The sequence below is a fragment of the Lepus europaeus genome, chromosome 19 (genome assembly GCF_033115175.1).
Source record: "Lepus europaeus isolate LE1 chromosome 19, mLepTim1.pri, whole genome shotgun sequence".
Lineage (NCBI taxonomy): Eukaryota > Metazoa > Chordata > Mammalia > Lagomorpha > Leporidae > Lepus > Lepus europaeus.
The window spans coordinates 7,301,196-7,319,506 of record NC_084845.1 but is presented as its reverse complement, the minus strand read 5'-3'; the positions used below and the strand labels follow the sequence as shown (position 1 = coordinate 7,319,506).

The following is an 18,311-nucleotide window of genomic DNA, read 5'->3' as shown; positions in this document are numbered from 1 at the left end:
CAGTTTGAAAGTTTATATATTGATTCAATTTAACATTTTGAAATGTGTTTTTTAAATGAGCCGAATACTTCAAGTGAGATTAGTCCCATGGTCACCTCCCTTTGTTTCCTCATAAAATCTTTATGGACTCCTCTGGGATAAATGATGTCAGATCAACCAAGGAAACACTTGGAGAAAAAGGCATTCTCAACATTAAAGGGAAGAAGTCAATTTGGGAATATTTTTGTTATTTTTCATCAGAAAAAATGGGCCGAATGTTGGGTAGCGTGATGATAAAATTCCAGTAATGCCCACCAATCTTGAGTCTTTCTCAGGTCTATAAAATGCATAAATGTCCACAAAGTTATTGCAAAAGTAAAAGAACACAAAACAAAATGCCAGCAAAAGGATAGTGTGGGTGGCTCTGTTTTCTGGAGACATCTGCCTGGAAAGGCTGGAGCTGTGGAGGTGCCGGGCTCCCCTGTGGTGTCTGTACAGGAGCCCCACCATGTAGAGGCTGGACATGATCATCAGTGCCATAAACAGGAAATCACGAGTCAGCATGACACTTACAAATGACCCTGAATGGTGATCCCCAGACTGCCTGGTTTGACAGTATGCATGAACAAATCCACGACCAATGACAGTGAAATTCCATTTGGCTCTTACAGTTTCAATGATGTGAATGTAGATCAGCATGTTGATGACCCAGAAGAAAAGGAAAGAGGGGAAAATCCAGGTGGACACTTTAAACTTCAGCCGTGCCCATTTAGAATGACTGGGACTGATAGTGATGGCTTTAAAAGCACTCAGGAGAGCAGTGGTGCAGATGGAAAGACCTCGGGCAACTCTGTAGATATAAAAAAACAGTTTGACAGGGGGCGGAGCCAAGATGGCAGAAGAGTGTGGGCGCGCACCAACAGTTTGGGAAAAGAAAGTTGAACAAAAGTGGAGTTACCATACCCTCAGGAAGAGACTCAGAAAAAAAAAAAAAAAACTGCAGAGGATACTCTTCCGGATCTAGTGGATGTGACACGGAGGACCTACGGGGAGAGCAAGGTGGCCCACTGCCGCACCGAGCTGTGCCGAGCCGTGCGAGCCACGCCTGGCAGTACCAACCCGACCCGCTCCGAGCTGCGCCGCGGACACGGGAGCCGCGAGCGTGGGGAAAACGTGAGCCCAGCCACATAAGCCCCGCAGAATTTGAGCCCCGGTGCTGGAAGGAAAGGTAACCCAAACATTGGCTGGGAAGCTTAGACCGTGGTCTGAGCTCACGCGGGAGGTGGGGGGGGGGACTACACCAGGCTGACTGGAGGAGAGGAAAAAAAAAGGGGAACCAGCAGGGACACTAGCCTCTCTCTGCAATCTCCTTACAAAGCCCAGCAAGACAAAGAGCAGCGACCGCTTTACTTATGTAAAACAAACTCCTTAGCCTAGGCAACCCTGAAGAACCAAACAAAGCTCTTTGGCCACACCTCTAAGATGCCAAACGTAGAAAGCAAGGTAACAAGATCAAGGAAGACACTATAACGCCCCCAAATGAAAAAGACACCCCAATTCAAGATTATGAAGATGATGAGATAGAAGAAATGCAAGAAGCAGATCTCAAAAAATTGGTAAGATCATTAAGAAGCTCTCAAAAACAAATTCTTGAGCTACAGAAATCCTTAATGGACAAGATAGAAAATCTCTCTCGGGAAAATGAAATATTAAGGAGGAATCAAAATGAAATGAAACAACTAGTAGAACAAGAAACTGTGATAGTGACAAGAAATCATAATGAAATGAAGAACTCAATAGATCAAATGACAAACACATTAGAGAGCCTTAAAAACAGAACAGGTGAAGCAGGAGAGAATATCGGAATTAGAAGACAGAGAACAGGAAAGGAAACAGGCAAACCAAAGAAAAGAAGAGGAAATTAGAAATCTAAAAAATATTGTCGGGAATCTACAGGATACTATTAAAAACCCGAACATTCGGGTCCTAGGAGTCCCTGAAGGCATGAAGAGGCAGAAAGGATTAGAAGGCCTTTTTAGTGAGATACTAGCAGAAAATTTCCCAGGTTTGGAGAAGGACAGAGACATCTTAGTACAGGAAGCCCATAGAACCCCTAATAAATATGACCAAAAGAGATCCTCACCACGACACATTGTAATTAAACTCACCACAGTGAAAGATAAAGATCTTAAAATGTGCAAGAGAGAAACATCAGACCACTCTCAGAGGATCCCCAATTAGACTCACAGCTGACTTCTCTTCAGAAACCCTACAAGCTAGAAGGAAATGGTGAGACATAGCCCAGGTAATAAGAGAGAAAACTGCCAGTCCAGAATATTGTATCCTGCAAAGCTCTCATTTGTGAATGAAGGTGAAATAAAGACCTTTCACAGCAAACAGAAATTGAAAGAATTTGTCGCCATGCGTCCAGCCCTGCAAAAGATGCTTAAAGATGTGATACACACAGAAACACAGAAACACGGTCACCAATATGAAAGAAGGTAAAGGAAGGAAACCTCACAGTAAAGATCACAGGAAAACCAAAAATGATAGGGCAAAGTTACTACTTATCGATAGTCACATTAAACGTTAAAGGCCTGAACAATCCAGTTAAAAGACACCGATTCGCTGATTGGGTTAAGGAACAAAACCCATCTATCTGCTGCTTACAAGAAACTCATCTTTCCAACAAAGATGCACACAGACTGAAAGTGAAAGGCTGGAAAAAGATATACCATGCCAACAGAAATGAAAAAAGAGCGGGCGTAGCCAGCTTAATATCAGATAACATAAATTTTACCACAAAAACTATTAGGAGAGACAAAGAGGGGCACAATATAATGATTAAGGGATCCATTCAACAGGAAGATATAACGATTATCAATGTATATGCACCTAATTACAGGGCACCAGCTTATTTAAAAGACTTGTTGAGGGACTTAAAGGGAGACTTAGACCCCAATACAATAGTTCTGGGGGACTTCAATACTCCACTCTCAGAGATAGACAGATCAACAGGACAGATAAACAAGGAGCCAGCAGATTTAAACGACACTATAGCTCAAATAGATCTAACAGATATCTACAGAACTTTTTATCCTATACAGAAAGAATTTACATTCTTCTCAGCAGTACATGGAACATTCTCTAGGATTGACCACATACTAGGCCATAAAGCAAGTCTCAGCAAATTCAAGAAAATTAGAACCATACCATGCAGCTTCTCAGACCACAAAGGAATGAAATTGGAAATTAGCAACTCGGGAATCCCTAGAGAATGTACAAACACATGGAGACTGAATAACATGCTCCTGAATGAACAATGGGTCATAAAAGAAATTAAAAGAGAAATCAAAAATTTTCTGGAAGTAAATGAGGATAACAGCACATCATACCAAAACCTATGGGATACAGCAAAAGCAATGTTAAGAGGAAAGTTTATAATAATAGGTGCCTACATCAAGAAATTGGAAAGGCACCAAATAGATGAGCTTTCAAGTCATCTCAAGGATCTAGAAAATCAGCAGCAAACCAGACCCAAAGTTAGTAGGAGAAGAGAAATGATTAAAATCAGAGAAGAAATCAACAGAATTGAATCCAAAAAAAATTACAAAAAATCAGCCGAACGAGGAGCTGGTTTTTTGAAAAAATAAACAAAATTGACACCCCATTAGCCCAATTAACTAAAAAAGAAAAGACTCAAATCAATACAATCAGAGATGAAAAAGGAAACATAACAACAGACACCACAGAAATAAAAAGAATCATCAGAAATTACTACAAGGACTTGTATGCCAGCAAACAGGGAAATCTATCAGAAATGGATAGATTCCTGGACACATACAACCTACCTAAATTAAACCAGGAAGACATAGAAAACCTAAACAGACCCATAACTGAGACAGAAATTGAAACAGTAATAAAGGCCCTCCCAACAAAGAAAAGCCCAGGACCAGATGGATTCACAGCTGAATTCTACCAGACATTTAAAGAAGAATTAACCCCAATTCTCCTCAAACTATTCAGGGCAATCGAAAAAGAGGGAATCCTCCCAAATTCTTTCTATGAAGCCAGCATCACCTTAATTCCTAAGCCAGAAAAAGATGCAGCATTGAAAGAGAATTACAGACCAATATCCCTGATGAACATAGATGCAAAAATCCTCAATAAAATTCTAGCCAATAGAATGCAACATCACATTAGAAAGATTATCCACTCAGACCAAGTGGGATTTATCCCTGGTATGCAGGGATGGTTCAATGTTCACAAAAAAATCAACGTGATACACCACATTAACAGACTGCAGAAGAAAAACCATATGATTCTCTCAATAGATGCAGAGAAAGCATTTGATAAAATACAACACCCTTTCATGATGAAAACCCTAAGCCAACTGGGTATGGAAGGAACATTCCTCAATACAATCAAAGCAATATATAAAAACATACGGCCAGCATCCTACTGAATGGGGAAAAGTTGGAAGCATTTCCACTGAGATCTGTACCAGACAGGGATGCCTACTCTCACCACTGCTCTTCAATATAGTTCTGGAAGTCTTAGCCAGAGCTATTAGGCAAGAAAATGAAATTAAAGGGATACAAATTGGGAAGGAAGAACTCAAACTATCCCTCTTTGCAGACGATATGATTCTTTATTTAGGGGATCCAAAGAACTCTACTAAGAGATTATTGGAACTCATAGAAGAGTTTGGCAAAGTAGCAGGGTGTAAAATCAATGCACAAAATTCATCAATAGCCTTTGTATACACAGACAATGCCGCGGCTGAGGAAGAACTTCTAAGTTCAATCCCATTCTCAATAGCTACAAAAACAATCAAATACCTTGGAATAAACTTAACCAAGGACGTTAAAGATCTCTACGATGAAAACTACAAAACCTTAAAGAAAGAAATAGAAGAGGATACCAAAAAATGGAGAAATCTTCCATGCTCCTGGATTGGAAGAATCAACATCATCAAAATGTCCATTCTCCCAAAAGCAATTTACAGATTCAATGCAATACCAATCAAGATACCAAAGACATTCTTCTCAGATCTGGAAAAAATGATGCTGAAATTCATATGGAGACACAGAAGACCTCAAATAGCCAAAGCAATCCTATACAACAAAAACAAAGCCGGAGGCATCACAATACCAGATTTCAGGACATACTACAGGGCAGTTGTCATCAAAACAGCATGGTACTGGTACAGAAACAGATGGATAGACCAATGGAACAGAATAGAAATACCAGAAATCAACCCAAACATCTACAGCCAACTTATATTTGATCGAGGATAAAAAACCAATCCCTGGAGTAAGGACAGTCTATTCAATAAATGGTGCTGGGAAAACTGGATTTCCACATGCAGAATCATGAAGCAAGACCTCTACCTTACACTTTACACAAAAATTCACTCAACATGGATCAAAAACTTAAATCTACGACCAGACACCATCAAATTATTAGAGAGCATTGGAGAAACCCTGAAAGATATATGCACAGGTAAAGACTTCTTGGAAAACACCCCAGGAGCACAGGCAGTCAAAGCCAAAATTAACTATTGGGATTGCATCAAACTGAGAAGTTTCTGTACTGCAAAAGAAACAGTCAGGAAAGTGAAGAGGCAACCGACAGAATGGGAAAAATATTTGCAAACTATGCAACAGATAAAGGGTTGATAACCAGAATCTACAAAGAAATCAAGAAACTCCACAACAACCAAACAAACAATCCACTTAAGAGATGGGCCAAAGACCTCAACAGACATCTTTCCAAAGAGGAAATCCAAATGGCCAACAGGCACATGAAAAAATGTTCAAGATCACTAGCCATCAGGGAAATGCAAATCAAAACCACAATGAGGTTTCACCTCACCCCGGTGAGAATGGCCAAATTCAGAAATCAACCAACAATAGATGCTGGAGAGGATGTGGGGAAAAAGGGACACTAACCCACTGTTGGTGGGAATGCAAACTGGTTAAGCCACTATGGAAGTCAGTCTGGAGATTCCTCAGAAACCTGAATATAACCCTACCATTCAACCCAGCCATCCCACTCCTTGGAATTTACCCAAAGGAAATTAAATTGGCAAACAAAAAAGCCATCTGCACATTAATGTTTATTGCAGCTCAATTCACAATAGCTAAGACCTGGAACCAACCCAAATGCCCATCAACAGTAGACTGGATAAAGAAACTATGGTTCATGTACTCTATGGAATCCTATACAGCCGTCAAAAACAATGAAACCCAGTCATTTGCAACAAGATGGAGCAATCTGGAAAGCATCATGCTGAGTGAATTAAGCCAGTCCCAAAGAGACAAATATCATTCGTTTTCCCTGATCGGTGACAACTAACTGAGCACCAAAGGGAAACCTGTGGAAGTGTAATGGAAACTATGAGAAATAGTGACTTGATCAGCTATGGTGTTGACTGTTGATTTACAATGTAATACTTTATCCATTTTAGTATTTTTTTGTGAACTCTGTAATTAACACACAATTATTCTTAGGTGTCTAAATCTTAACTGAAAAGTGATCCCGGTTAAATATAAGAATGAGAAAAAGAGAGGGAGGAGATGTACAATTGGGGACATGCTCAATAGGACTTGCCCCAAATGATGGAGTTAGAAAAGTGCCAGGGGATTCCAATACAATCCCATCAAGGTGGCATGTACCAATGCCATCTCACCAGTCCAGGTGATCAATTTCAGTTCAGAATTGATCACACTGATAGATCTAAGAGTCAAAGGGATCACACAAACAAGATTAATGTCTGCTAATACTGATAGAACCAAAAAAAGGGAGAGAAGGATCCAACATGGGAAGGGGCAGACACAGCAGACTCATAGAATGGCAGATGTCCTAAATAGCACTCTGGCCTCAAAATCAACCCTTAAGGCATTTGGATCTGGCTGAAGAACCTATGAGAGTATTTTGGGCATGGAAAGCCAAGACACTCTGCGAAAAAAAAGAAAAGATGAAGAAGAAGAAGACCTAAATGAAGGATCTCAGCGAGTGTGATCCCAGTGGAAAGAATGGGGCCATCAAGGTAGGAGGTACCTTTCTCTGAAGGGAGGAGAGAACTTCCACTTTGACTATGGCCCTGTCGGAATAGGATCGAAGTTGGCGAACCCTAAAGGCTTCCATAGACTTGGCAACTCATGGCTAGAGCCTAGGGAGATTACTGACGCCATAAACAAGAGTGTTAAATTGTTAAATCAACATCAGGAGTCACTGTGTATTTACGTCCCATGTGGGATCTGTCCTTAATGGTTGTCCAATGTGAAGTAATGATATAGCTAGTACTGAAACAGTATTTTTACACTTTGTGGTTATGTGAGGGTGCAAACTGATGAAATCTTTACTTAGTATATACTGAAGCAATCTTCTGTATATAAAGATAATTGAAAATGAAAAAAACAACAACAAAAAAAAACCCTTGGTGTTAAATTGGAAATTACATAGAAAAGTAATCAATATTTTTTTTAAAATATCATGCAGGATCTCTGTCATTAATGTGCTGTACACTGTGATTTAATGCTATAACTAGTACTCCAACAGTATTTTTTCACTTTGTGTTGCTATGTGAGGGCAAACTGTTGAAATCCTTATATATACTAAACTGATTTTCTGTACATAAAGAGAATTGAAAATGAATCTTGATGGGAATGGAAGGGGAGAGCGAGTGGGAAAGGGGAGGGTTGCGGGTGGGGGGGGGGAGTTGTAGGGGGGTAAGCCTTTGTAATCCATAAGCTATACTTTGGAAATTTATATTCATTAAATAAAAAAAATAAAATAAAAAAATAAAAAATAACGTCTGGGGCCGGTGCTGTTGCTCAACAGGTTAATCGTCGGCCTAGTGGCTCTGGCACACCGGGTTCTAGTCCCGGTCGGGGCGCCGGATTCTGTCCCGGTTGCCCCTCTTCCAGGCCAGCTCTCTGCTGTGGCCCAGGAGTGCAGTGGAGGATGGCGCAAGTGCTTGGGCCCTGCACCCCAAGAACTATAACAATAACGTCTGGAAAATTCGTTGGGGTAGCACTGCGGGCAGAGCAGGTACGGCCGCTGCCGGCAACACTGGCATCCCACATGGGCACTGGCTCAAGTCCCGGTAGTCTACTTCTCATCCAGCTCCCTGCAGATGCACCTGGGAAAGCAGCAGAAGATGGCCCATGTTCTTGGGCCCCTGCACCCACATGGGAGTCTTGGAGCCATGTGGGGATCAAACCAGCAGATGGAAGATCAATCTCTCTCTGCCTCTGCTTTTACTTCTCTGTAACTGACTTTCAAATAAATAATATTTTTAAAAAAAACATTTTTGAGGGAGATGATACCCAATCATGACTTCAATTTGAAAATTAAAGGAAAAGGCCGGCGCCGCGGCTCACTAGGCTAATCCTCCACCTTGCGGCGCTGGCACACCGGGTTCTAGTCCCGGTTGGGGCACCAATCCTGTCCCGGTTGCCCCTCTTCCAGGCCAGCTCTCTGCTGTGGCCAGGGAGTGCAGTGGAGGATGGCCCAAGTGCTTGGGCCCTGCACCCCATGGGAGACCAGGAGAAGCACCTGGCTCCTGCCATTGGATCAGCGCGGTGCGCCGGCCGCAGCGTGCCAACCGCGGCGGCCATTGGAGGGTGAACCAACGGCAAAAGGAAGACCTTTCTCTCTGTCTCTCTCTCACTGTCCACTCTGCCTGTCAAAAAAAAAGAAAATTAAAAGAAAAGAAAATGTCAAATTGTATTAATCACAAAATGAAATCACGATGGGGAGGAGGGCAGAGCAGGGGGTGGAGAGCTGTCCACGGGGGCATGAGGAGCAACACTTCGTGAAGGGAAACCCAACTGGGGAGGAAAGAGCCACTCAGTAATGAAGCAGTGTCTACATTGAAGGTCTCTGAGGTGTACTTCCCAAAGTCACCCTGAATGAACCATTAGGATAAAGAGGAAATTTTAAAACCTCATGGAGAAAACTGAGTTTCTGCAGGGGGAGAGCCTCCTTCTGGCATTAGATAACGTGTTTGATCCACAGAAAGCTGAAGAGAGGGGAAATGGGAGCTCTTGAAATTTTGGGTTCCAAATCTTGGAACCTTTGGACAGGCAAGGTGGAATTTCTTAGCCTTGGGAACTAAGATATGTGCAAAGATTCAAGCTACAGTCACCAGAGTGCTCTCCCTGGGGACTGGAACTGAACAATGAGGTAAGTAGGACATAGAAATTATGATGTGGAAAATGAAACTAAGAAAAAAATGTCAATGGTTTAAAAAGTTTAGCAAAATAAATATACTTTGAGCCAATGCACCATGGAGCAATGAAAAGAATCAGGCCCTTGCTGATGAGTATGTAAATGCAGAGACAATTCTCACTGACATCCCAGTGACTTGGATCCAAAAAATAAATGTCATCGTAAAAAGGGGAGGGGAGGGGCCAGTGCTGTGTCCCATTGGGTTACACCCTGGCCTGAGGCACCGGCATCCCATATGGGTGCTGGTTCGAGACCCGGCTGCTCCACTTCCAATCCAGCTCTCTGCTGGATTGGCCTGGGAAAGCAGTAGAAGATGGCCCAAGTGCTTGGACCCCTACACCTGCGTGGGAGACCCAGAAGAAGCTCCTGACTCCTGGCTTCAGATCGCACAGCTCCGGCTGTTGTGGTCAATTGGGGAGTGAACCATCAGATGGAAGACTTCTCTCTCTCTCTCTGCCTCTCCTCTCTCTGTGTAACTCTTTCAAATAAATAAATCTTTAAAAAAAAAGAGTGGGGATCAATATGGATGGATTTATGCAAATGCTGCATTTTACTAAATATTAATGATTGAATCTTCCACAATTTCCCATCCTCTTAATCAGCTCTTTTTTTTTCCTAGATTTTTTCACAAATACAACTATTTTTTCCAGCGTCACAGATAATTCTAGGGCTTTTTACTTCCTTTGTTTTATCTTTAGGTCACTGGGGCACATCTAATCTAGGTGAGTCTCCAAAATATGTGACATAGGTGGTATTTATTTAATGGATAAGAGAAGTCTTTTAACAGCACAGTTTAACAGAAATACAAGGCAAGCCCAAATGTGACTCAGTATTTTCTAGTAGCTCCATTCAAAAGGACAAAAGCAAGCAGATAAAATTACCTTAATGATATACACCACATTCATTTAACCCAAAATGTTGCTTCACTGTGTATTCTATGTGAGGATTAATACATTTTGATTCATGTTAACATTACGAAATCTGGATGTTTTTAAATGGACTACATAGTTCCACTCAAACTAGCCCCACTTCCAGTGCCCCACTGCCCGGTGGCTTCTTCTCCTCATATAAATCTTGATGGAGACTCCTCTGTTGAAGATGATGTCAGATCAGCCACTGAAAGCTCATGGACAACAGGTCATTCTCATATTTGAAAGGAAGGAAGTCAGTTTGACAATAATTTTGTTATGTTTCATCAGAAAAAAAGGGCAAAATGTCGGGTAGCATGATGCTAAAATTCCACCAATACCCTCCAATCTTGCGTTTTTCTCAGATGCATAAAATCCATAAAGTGTCAAACAGTTGTTTGACAAATAAAAGAACACAAAGCAAAACACCATCCAAAGGATTGTGTGGGTGGCTTTGTTTTCTGGAGATGTCTTGGAAGAGAGGCTGAAGTTGTGAATGCGCTGGGCCCTCCTGCGGTGTCTGTAGAGGATCCACACCATGTAGAGGCTGGACCAGATCATCAGTGCCAGGAACACTACATCATGAATCACTATCATACTTATAAATGACCTTGATTCATGGGCTACAGGCTTCCGGGTTTGACAATATACATTAACATATCCCAGACCAACCACAGTGAAATTCAATCTGGCTTTTACAGTTCTAATGATGAGGGTGTAGATCAGCATGTTGATGACCCAAAAAAAGAGTAAAGAGGGGAAAATCCACTTGGAGAGTTTAGGTTTCAGCCATGCCCATTTAGAATGACTGGGACTGACAGTGATGGCCTGAAATACACTCAGGAGAAAGGTAGTACATATGGAAAGACCTCGAATCACTCTGGATACATACAGAAATGTTTGACAACCAATATCATCAAAGAAATCTTTGATTCCAAAAGATGACATGAGTTCTGGAATTGACCGGATCATAATGGTTGACATATTGACCACTGTCAGGTGCATGAAAATCCAGTCTATGGGTTTCTTCAGATGAGGCTCAATTAGGAAGGTATATGTGTATATCATGAAGAGCAGTGAGTTTGCTATGACACCAATACAAATCTGACATATTAGGATAAAGGTATAAATCACATCACTTGTTAACATTATCTCAAGGATTTTATATATTTTTAGATGTTTTAATTAGTCTAACTTGGCATCCTCTTAAACAGATCGTATTCTGAAATTATAAAAAAATTGAGTCTGTTGAAAACTAGGATGACTAACAGCTCTCTTTGAGAGAAGTGGTGAAATGTTCAAATCTTCTATATTTCAGACCCAACTGTGATACTTCAGGGACTGGACTTTGGGCATCCTTTGAATTTCAGACTATAGTTATACACGATATGAAGCAGTGGACATCAAATGTCATATGCTACATTCCCATCTATTACCACGAGGACATGTTGGCCCCTATGAATGAAAAATATGCAGGTGATATTTTCTTCAGAGTATAGAGTACTTGTAATCTCTAAACCAATGTGTAAGTCTTCAGCTCTCTGAAGAATATTCTACTTCTAATGCATCAAGTGGGGTATGTGCACTTGAACTGCTTTATTAGAATTTACACTGCAGACAGTTCTTTCAAACAAGGAACATTTTTAACACTTCAGAGCAGTTTAAAACACTCAGGTATTATAACAATCAAAAATATAATTAAATTTTTAAATGTGAAAAGGAATAACTGGTTTTCCAAGTGAGCATTTTGCCTCTCCTCATCTAACCGCAGTGTTTGCAGCCATTTTTGTTCTCAGACGCTGCAGAGCTCCTGAAACACAGTGGGTGGAGGCTGGGAATGCAGCTCAATTTCCCACAATGCACGGGACGGCCTTCAAACATTCTGGCCTCAAAGGGCAGACACACACATGGTTGATGAACGCAGTCTAACAAAGCATCCCTGTGTATTTCTCTCTACACCACATCTAAAACTTTGGCTCAACACTTTTTGTACATTGTTATGCAGACAGAAACCGTTGGTTCACAAACAGAACAGGAACAGTATGACAGTCATTGGGACTGACTTAGTGCTTCATCTCCGTTTATTGGACTAAGGAGTTTTGCTTATGTCATTCCCTCAGAGAATGTGTCTTTGTCACCTAAGGCATCACCTTCCTTCCTACACAGATTGTTAGGGAATTACATACGTGTCTCCTCCTATCTGACCACAGTCATAGAGTATCTGAACTTCCTATATTCCATCCTCAGATTCACAAAAACTCTGTCATCTGGCATCAACTCTACTACAGTGCTGGCTTCTAATCATCTAACAAAGAAAGAAATCCTCCATGTAACAAACACCATCAATACAGAGTACTCATCTTCTGTTCTCGCATTTGTGCCTTCAAATGTCTTTGTAATTTAGGACCATGTTAGTTGGAATTACTTGAAACTGTGTCACCTAATATGGTCAACAATGTTAACTACTCTTAATTTTTAAAAAAGCATCCTGGGGGGCCAATGCTATGGGGTAGCGCGTAAAAGCCGCCATCTGCAGTGCCACATCCCATATGGGTACCAGTTCGAGACTCAGCTGCTCCACTTCCAATCCAGCTCTCTGCTATGGCCTAGGATAGCAGTGGAGGACAGCCCAAGTCTTGGGCCTCTGCACGTTCATGGGAAGACCTGGAGGAAGCTCCTGGCTCCTGGCTTTGTATTTGCACAGCTCCAGCCATTGTGGCCAACTGGATAGTGAACCAGCAGATGGAAGACCTCTGGCTCTACCTCTCCTCTCTCTGTGTAACTCTGACTTTAAAAATAAATAAATAAATAAATAAATAAATCTATCTTTTAAAAAATCCTAGGTTGTGCATTAAGAGAAATGGAAAGACTCTGGGATTCCTAAAATCTGTATCAGAGTGCCCAGGTTAGAATCCTGACTCTGCTTCTGAATCAATATTCCTGGTAATGCATATTCTAGGAGGCAGCAGAGGATGGTTTGAGGGAATTAGCCCAGGGCAGTCATATGGAAGAGATATATGAAGTCCTGATCCCTGAACATGGCCAGCTCTGACTGTTTCAGGTACATAGGAAAGGAACCACTGGGTTAGTCTGTACTTACTTGCTCACTTGATCTTTCTCTCTCCTTCTCTCCCTCCCAATCTCTGTCTCCCTTTCATAAAATAAATATATGAATTTAGTTTTTTAATGCAACCTGTCTTTAATATACAGGATGACAGTTTCTGGTTCACCTTCAGGCTCTCTGACCATCATTCCTTGTCCACTATCATACGCATGGACGTTGCCAGAGCTCCTTCTTCAGCCAAATTCTCTGCTCACTCCACTTACCCTATTTCACAATTTAAAGTCTCTCAGCATTCTATCATCAAGCTGAACTTCCAAAATTCCCTTCAGTACTTATATACTTCAGATCTCTTTCTACCAAGCATGCAAGGTCATTGCTACTTAGCTGACTCCCAACTGAACACACCCAGCATCAACTCTGCACAGCTTATGATGGGTGGTGCCATCAGACCCTTACTGTGACTCAAAAAGGGAAAAGGAAACAAACTAGGATGTCGCAGGCACTCTGTAACCTTCACAGCTCAATGTGTGGTTGCTGTTGACCTTCAATAAAACAAATACACAAAGAAATTCTGAAACACGAGTACTTGCAAAACATGACAGAGACACACCTCCCACATGCCAAAAGAAGGAACCAGGTTGTCCAGGTAGAGTCAGCATGGAGGGAATTCAAAATAGCCATGTTAATATTACATCAGTTACACTAATCAAAAACATAAGAAATGGACTCTTTATGGAAGAGGGAGTCAGAATGGACAGCAGAGCTTATGAAAAGGTGGGAGGAGCTTCAAAGTCTAGAAAGGACACCCAGGAGGACAGAGCAAGTCACCAAACACAGCTCTGTGGGGCACTCACTGGGAGGGCAGCGGGGAGCAGCTGGGAACATCCACAGGCCCTGGGTGGTTGATCAAGATTGGTCTGTACAGGGAACCTGCAGAAGTGTCAGAGTAGCTGCCAACACTGAGGAAACTGCAGCCCTGGGCACATGCATGGCCCTGGGAGCCCTGGGGGGAAGACAAGTGGAAAGCTGTAGCCCACGGGGAGCTTCTGGCCCATCACTGAGTCCGATGACTTAATATTAAAGAAGGCCTATGTTCCACTGCTACCATTCCAAACTCTATTAGGATCTCTTTTGGCTAAGTCTGCTGAATGGCTTTACAAGGAAGGGAAGAAAGAGGTTTCTGGGAAAATGTGGCTCTCAGTCTTAGGAACAAGGAAGTGTCCAACTGAGTGACTGAAGCCAAGGTCAGTCTGCTCACCTGTCAGCTCACACCTTTTTATGCTCTCTTACTTGGCATTGCTGGCAAGAGCAAAATCATACTCACAAACATTATACACAGTCATCCCTCGGAGCATGGGAAATCTGCAAAAATAACTCCACAACAGGGGGTAATACAAAATCACATGATTGCATTCCTGTGCTATCCATTCTTTTTACAATTTCTGATATCTGTAAACTAAATTCTGTTATATCTGTTTTTTAATTTAACAGATATCATGTTAGATATTAGGAGAAATGAACTATGAACTAAGTAAAATTTTATGGTATTTCATTAGTTAACACAAGGAAAGATACACTGGCAGCTCTACACATAGACCTGAGCTGGGAGACGGGGGTGAGAGATGGAGAGGTGTTAGTGACAGTGTAGAGTTACCAGATGAATAAATTCTAGATAGCTAAAGTAACATAGGTTGAATATAGTTGATAATATATGTATTACAATAATAATGCATTGTATAATTGAATTTTGCTAACATCATAGGTCTTACAAACTGTCACCATGCACACAAAGGTTTCTGTGTAGGTGAGTGTTATGTTAATTAACTTAGAGGTAGTATTCATATCAAATCATCCCAATATACTAGCTAAAAATACAAGATTACATTTGTCAATTATATCTCCATAAAGCTGAAAAAGTTAATGAAAAATGGACTAAAACCACTAAACAAATGCAGAGAATGCAAGAGTCAAAAATGTCAAATCCCAGCAATGCGCTGTCATGGCATTCACATTGTAAATACAAAAGCACATACAGTCCAAAAGTGACTGAACAGGACATGATATATGGGGTCAATATTAATCTGTAGACACACAGAGTATCCATATAAAAATGAGATGAACTGAACTTCAAGAAAAAGACAATGTCTTCTGATTTAACTGGAATTAGGAAGAAAGCGACAGTTTCAAAATAAAGAAAAGGAAGGTATAAAACTACCAACCAAGTACTAGAAAGCAGGTGCGTACAGAATAGCACTGGACAAATCCAACATTTAGGGAACAGAATAGCTGGATATCATGAAATCCACTATGGTAAAAATAAAAGATGCAAATTTGTAAACACTAAACAACAGCATCAATATTTAATGTAAAAACACAAGAAATGATTTTTTAAAAACAGGAAAATCCACCATGGTAGTAGGAGATTTAACCAAAGTCTATTAGTAACCACGAACCAGCAGACAAAAGGCCAGACTACAAAAAACTCGAGCTTGTTAATTCATCGCTGCACCTAATGCCTTGACCAACACACAAGTCACTGTCAAATGCCCGACTCCCCTTCACCACTATCACGTGCACCATGTAATCAACACAGCCACACAGCAAACACTGACGTGAATGAGAGCAAAGCTGGAGAGTTGAACTGAATAGAACAAGTTCTCTCACATAATTATGATGAATTACAAAAAGAACATTTTAACTTTTAACATTGATTTCTATGTTCAGAAGAAAAGTATTCCATAGTAAGAACAAAGTGAGAAAATCTATTGTGAAATGCACTGTGGAAAAATAATCTCAAAATGCCATTTTTCTAGAGACTAACAAAATTAACCACCCTCTAGAGAGATGGCTGAGCTTCCTAAAGAGAAGACACTAATAATGTCAGACTTCAAATGTTAAAAACACAACTAAGAACTTGCATTTTCTAAAAATGATATCGCGACTATGCTAATAAACGTGGAAGGCTGAGACACACTGGCAAATTCTCAGAAAACTTAACTCACCATAGAAACACAAGAACTGTAGAAAGTCACAAACATGCAAAGCTTCCCAGGATGAAATTGAGCATCAGGAAAAAAAAATCATTCCACAAGGAATTCCAGAGAATGCTTCAATGGTGTGGGACAAAAAACATCTATAAACACTTCCTAGGGAGAGAGAGGGAGCATTCTGTCAATAACAGTGCGGGAAAACCAAATAAACCTGGTGTGAAAAGTATGATGCTGAGGCCATCTCGTTCAGGAAGCAAGTGAGAAGCAATCCCACAATTTGTAAAAATGAATCCAGGGCTCTCCAAGCAGAGTCTAGCAGTGACCAAGAGAGTCACCCCAGGAAATGGTTAAGATTGATGTCACTCGACAGAAAGAAAGATATCTACACATCAACATTACCACATAATGGCTAAATATTGAAAGTTTTTGTGTTGAGATTGAATACAAATAAAACATCTACCATCTCCTCTTCCTCATCGTTTCGGAGGGGTCTTTTTTAAGTAAGAATAAAATTAATATAATTATAAAGGTATGAGCAGATTTTATCCTGAACTGTTGTATGTTTTAAGAAAGAAATTCATAAACAATTTGGCAAAAATTGGCAAAATTACCTAAACAGTTTGAAAAATTCTTTTTTTAAAAAAAAGATTTATTTCTCTTATTTGAAAGGTAGAGTTCCAGAAAGAGAGTGACAGAGAGAGACATAGAGAGAGGTCTTCCATCAGCTGGCTCCCTCCCCAAATGACTGCAACAGCTGGGGTTGGGCCAAGCTGAAGCCACCAGGATCTCCTACCTCGGCACAGGGTCCGGCACAGGGACCCAAGCACTTGGGCCACCTTCTGCACCAACAGGGAGCTGGACAGGGAGGGGAGCAGCTGAGACTCAAACCAGTGCCCATATGAGATGCATCACAACTCCTGCTCTGATTTGAGGAATTTTCAAGGTTGCTGAGAGCAAAGTCAGGATATAAACTGTTGGAGTTTCTAAAATAAAATTAAAGATCGATACTGTTTAACACAATCATATGATCAACATAAAAATTAATAGATGGTAAAATATCTGATTGAAATGATGACATAAGTTTATCTAAATATGACTGAATCCCTTAAAATGAAAATGTGGATCCATTCACTTGATAGGGTAGTAGCAAAATGGAATGATGCTGTAAACAACAGGCCGGAACAGAATGGGAAGTAACAAGATGGAATTCCAGGTACAGAACTTACAGTGTAATAAGGACCACTGAGGTGTTCAGAGGAAAGAGGAGCGCACAGCGGAAGAGCAAACAACACTCGGTGCACACAGGACGGCGAGCGATCCGGAGAGCTTCAGAGACCCTCGGTGTAAAGCAGGAAGAGGTGAAAACAAATACAGCGATGGACAGAGAAACAACACGGTACAGGAAGACAGTGTTAGCAGGACACATCTGGAAAAACAAAACCCAGGGAGACCCTGGAACAGACACAGAGCGGGGAGCGGGCAGGGGGAGAGGCCTCGCCGCCCTCCCGCCCCAGGCTGGGGTGCAGGGGCCTTACTGGGGGCGTCCTGCACAGGCTGGGGCCCGGCACTGACTGTGGATCAGGCCCGGGCCGGCGGACGTCTCCTCCCCCTGGACACCGGTCACCTCGTCACCGCTGCCTCCACCGCCGTGTTTATCGTCGTCACTCTGACGCCCCCGGGAGAGCCCCCAATCGCCCTCCAGACGCACAAGGAGTCTCCTGGGGGCGCACGGGGTTTCCTCAGGGGCAGCGCGGAGTCGGCGCCTGGGGCTGCGTTTTCCCCAGCTGAGCAGCGTCAGAAAGTAAACTTCAGGACGACACAGCCATCAGGAGTTCGTCCCCAACAGCTGGTGGCCATCTCCTCACCTCCACATGGCCCGGCCCTGAGCGGGGCCCAGAGCTCACACTCACTTCCCACTGCGGCCTGGGCGCCCCTGCACGAGCTGGGAGTTGTACCTCCCTCCTCGTCCCACAGTGCACTGCGCGTGCTGGGCGGGAAGCTGTAACCTCCTTATGTCCCACAGTGCACTGCGCGTGCTGGGCGGGAAGCTGTAACCTCCTTATGTCCCACAATGCACAGCGCGTGCTGGGCGGGAAGTTGTAACCTCCTTTACGTCCCACAATGCACAGC

At 42.0% G+C, this 18,311-nt stretch overlaps 2 protein-coding genes across 2 annotated transcripts; both read right to left on the bottom strand.

Moving 5' to 3' along the window:
* Positions 1 to 192: 192 nt before the first annotated feature.
* On the bottom strand, positions 193 to 879 carry LOC133747589 (vomeronasal type-1 receptor 4-like; the record flags this gene model as incomplete). Its single annotated transcript, XM_062175919.1, has 1 exon — positions 193 to 879. A coding segment is annotated over one exon (687 nt), but the record flags the coding sequence as incomplete, so codon positions are not given.
* Positions 880 to 10,343: 9,464 nt separating this feature from the next.
* On the bottom strand, positions 10,344 to 18,054 carry LOC133747588 (vomeronasal type-1 receptor 4-like). Its single transcript, XM_062175918.1, has 3 exons — positions 18,047 to 18,054; positions 17,754 to 17,899; positions 10,344 to 11,212 (listed from the first exon to the last, which is right to left on the bottom strand). Exons 1-3 carry the CDS (start codon positions 18,052 to 18,054, stop codon positions 10,344 to 10,346), a joined length of 1,023 nt encoding a protein of 340 aa, XP_062031902.1.
* Positions 18,055 to 18,311: the final 257 nt, after the last annotated feature.

Bases quoted from the DNA above. Each gene is read 5' to 3' on its own strand.
- LOC133747588 (XM_062175918.1), bottom strand. The intron at 11,213-17,753 runs GTCAGTGCCGGG...TTGGTGTCATAG, and splicing joins CGGCCCGGGCCTGATCCACA to CAAACTCACTGCTCTTCATG.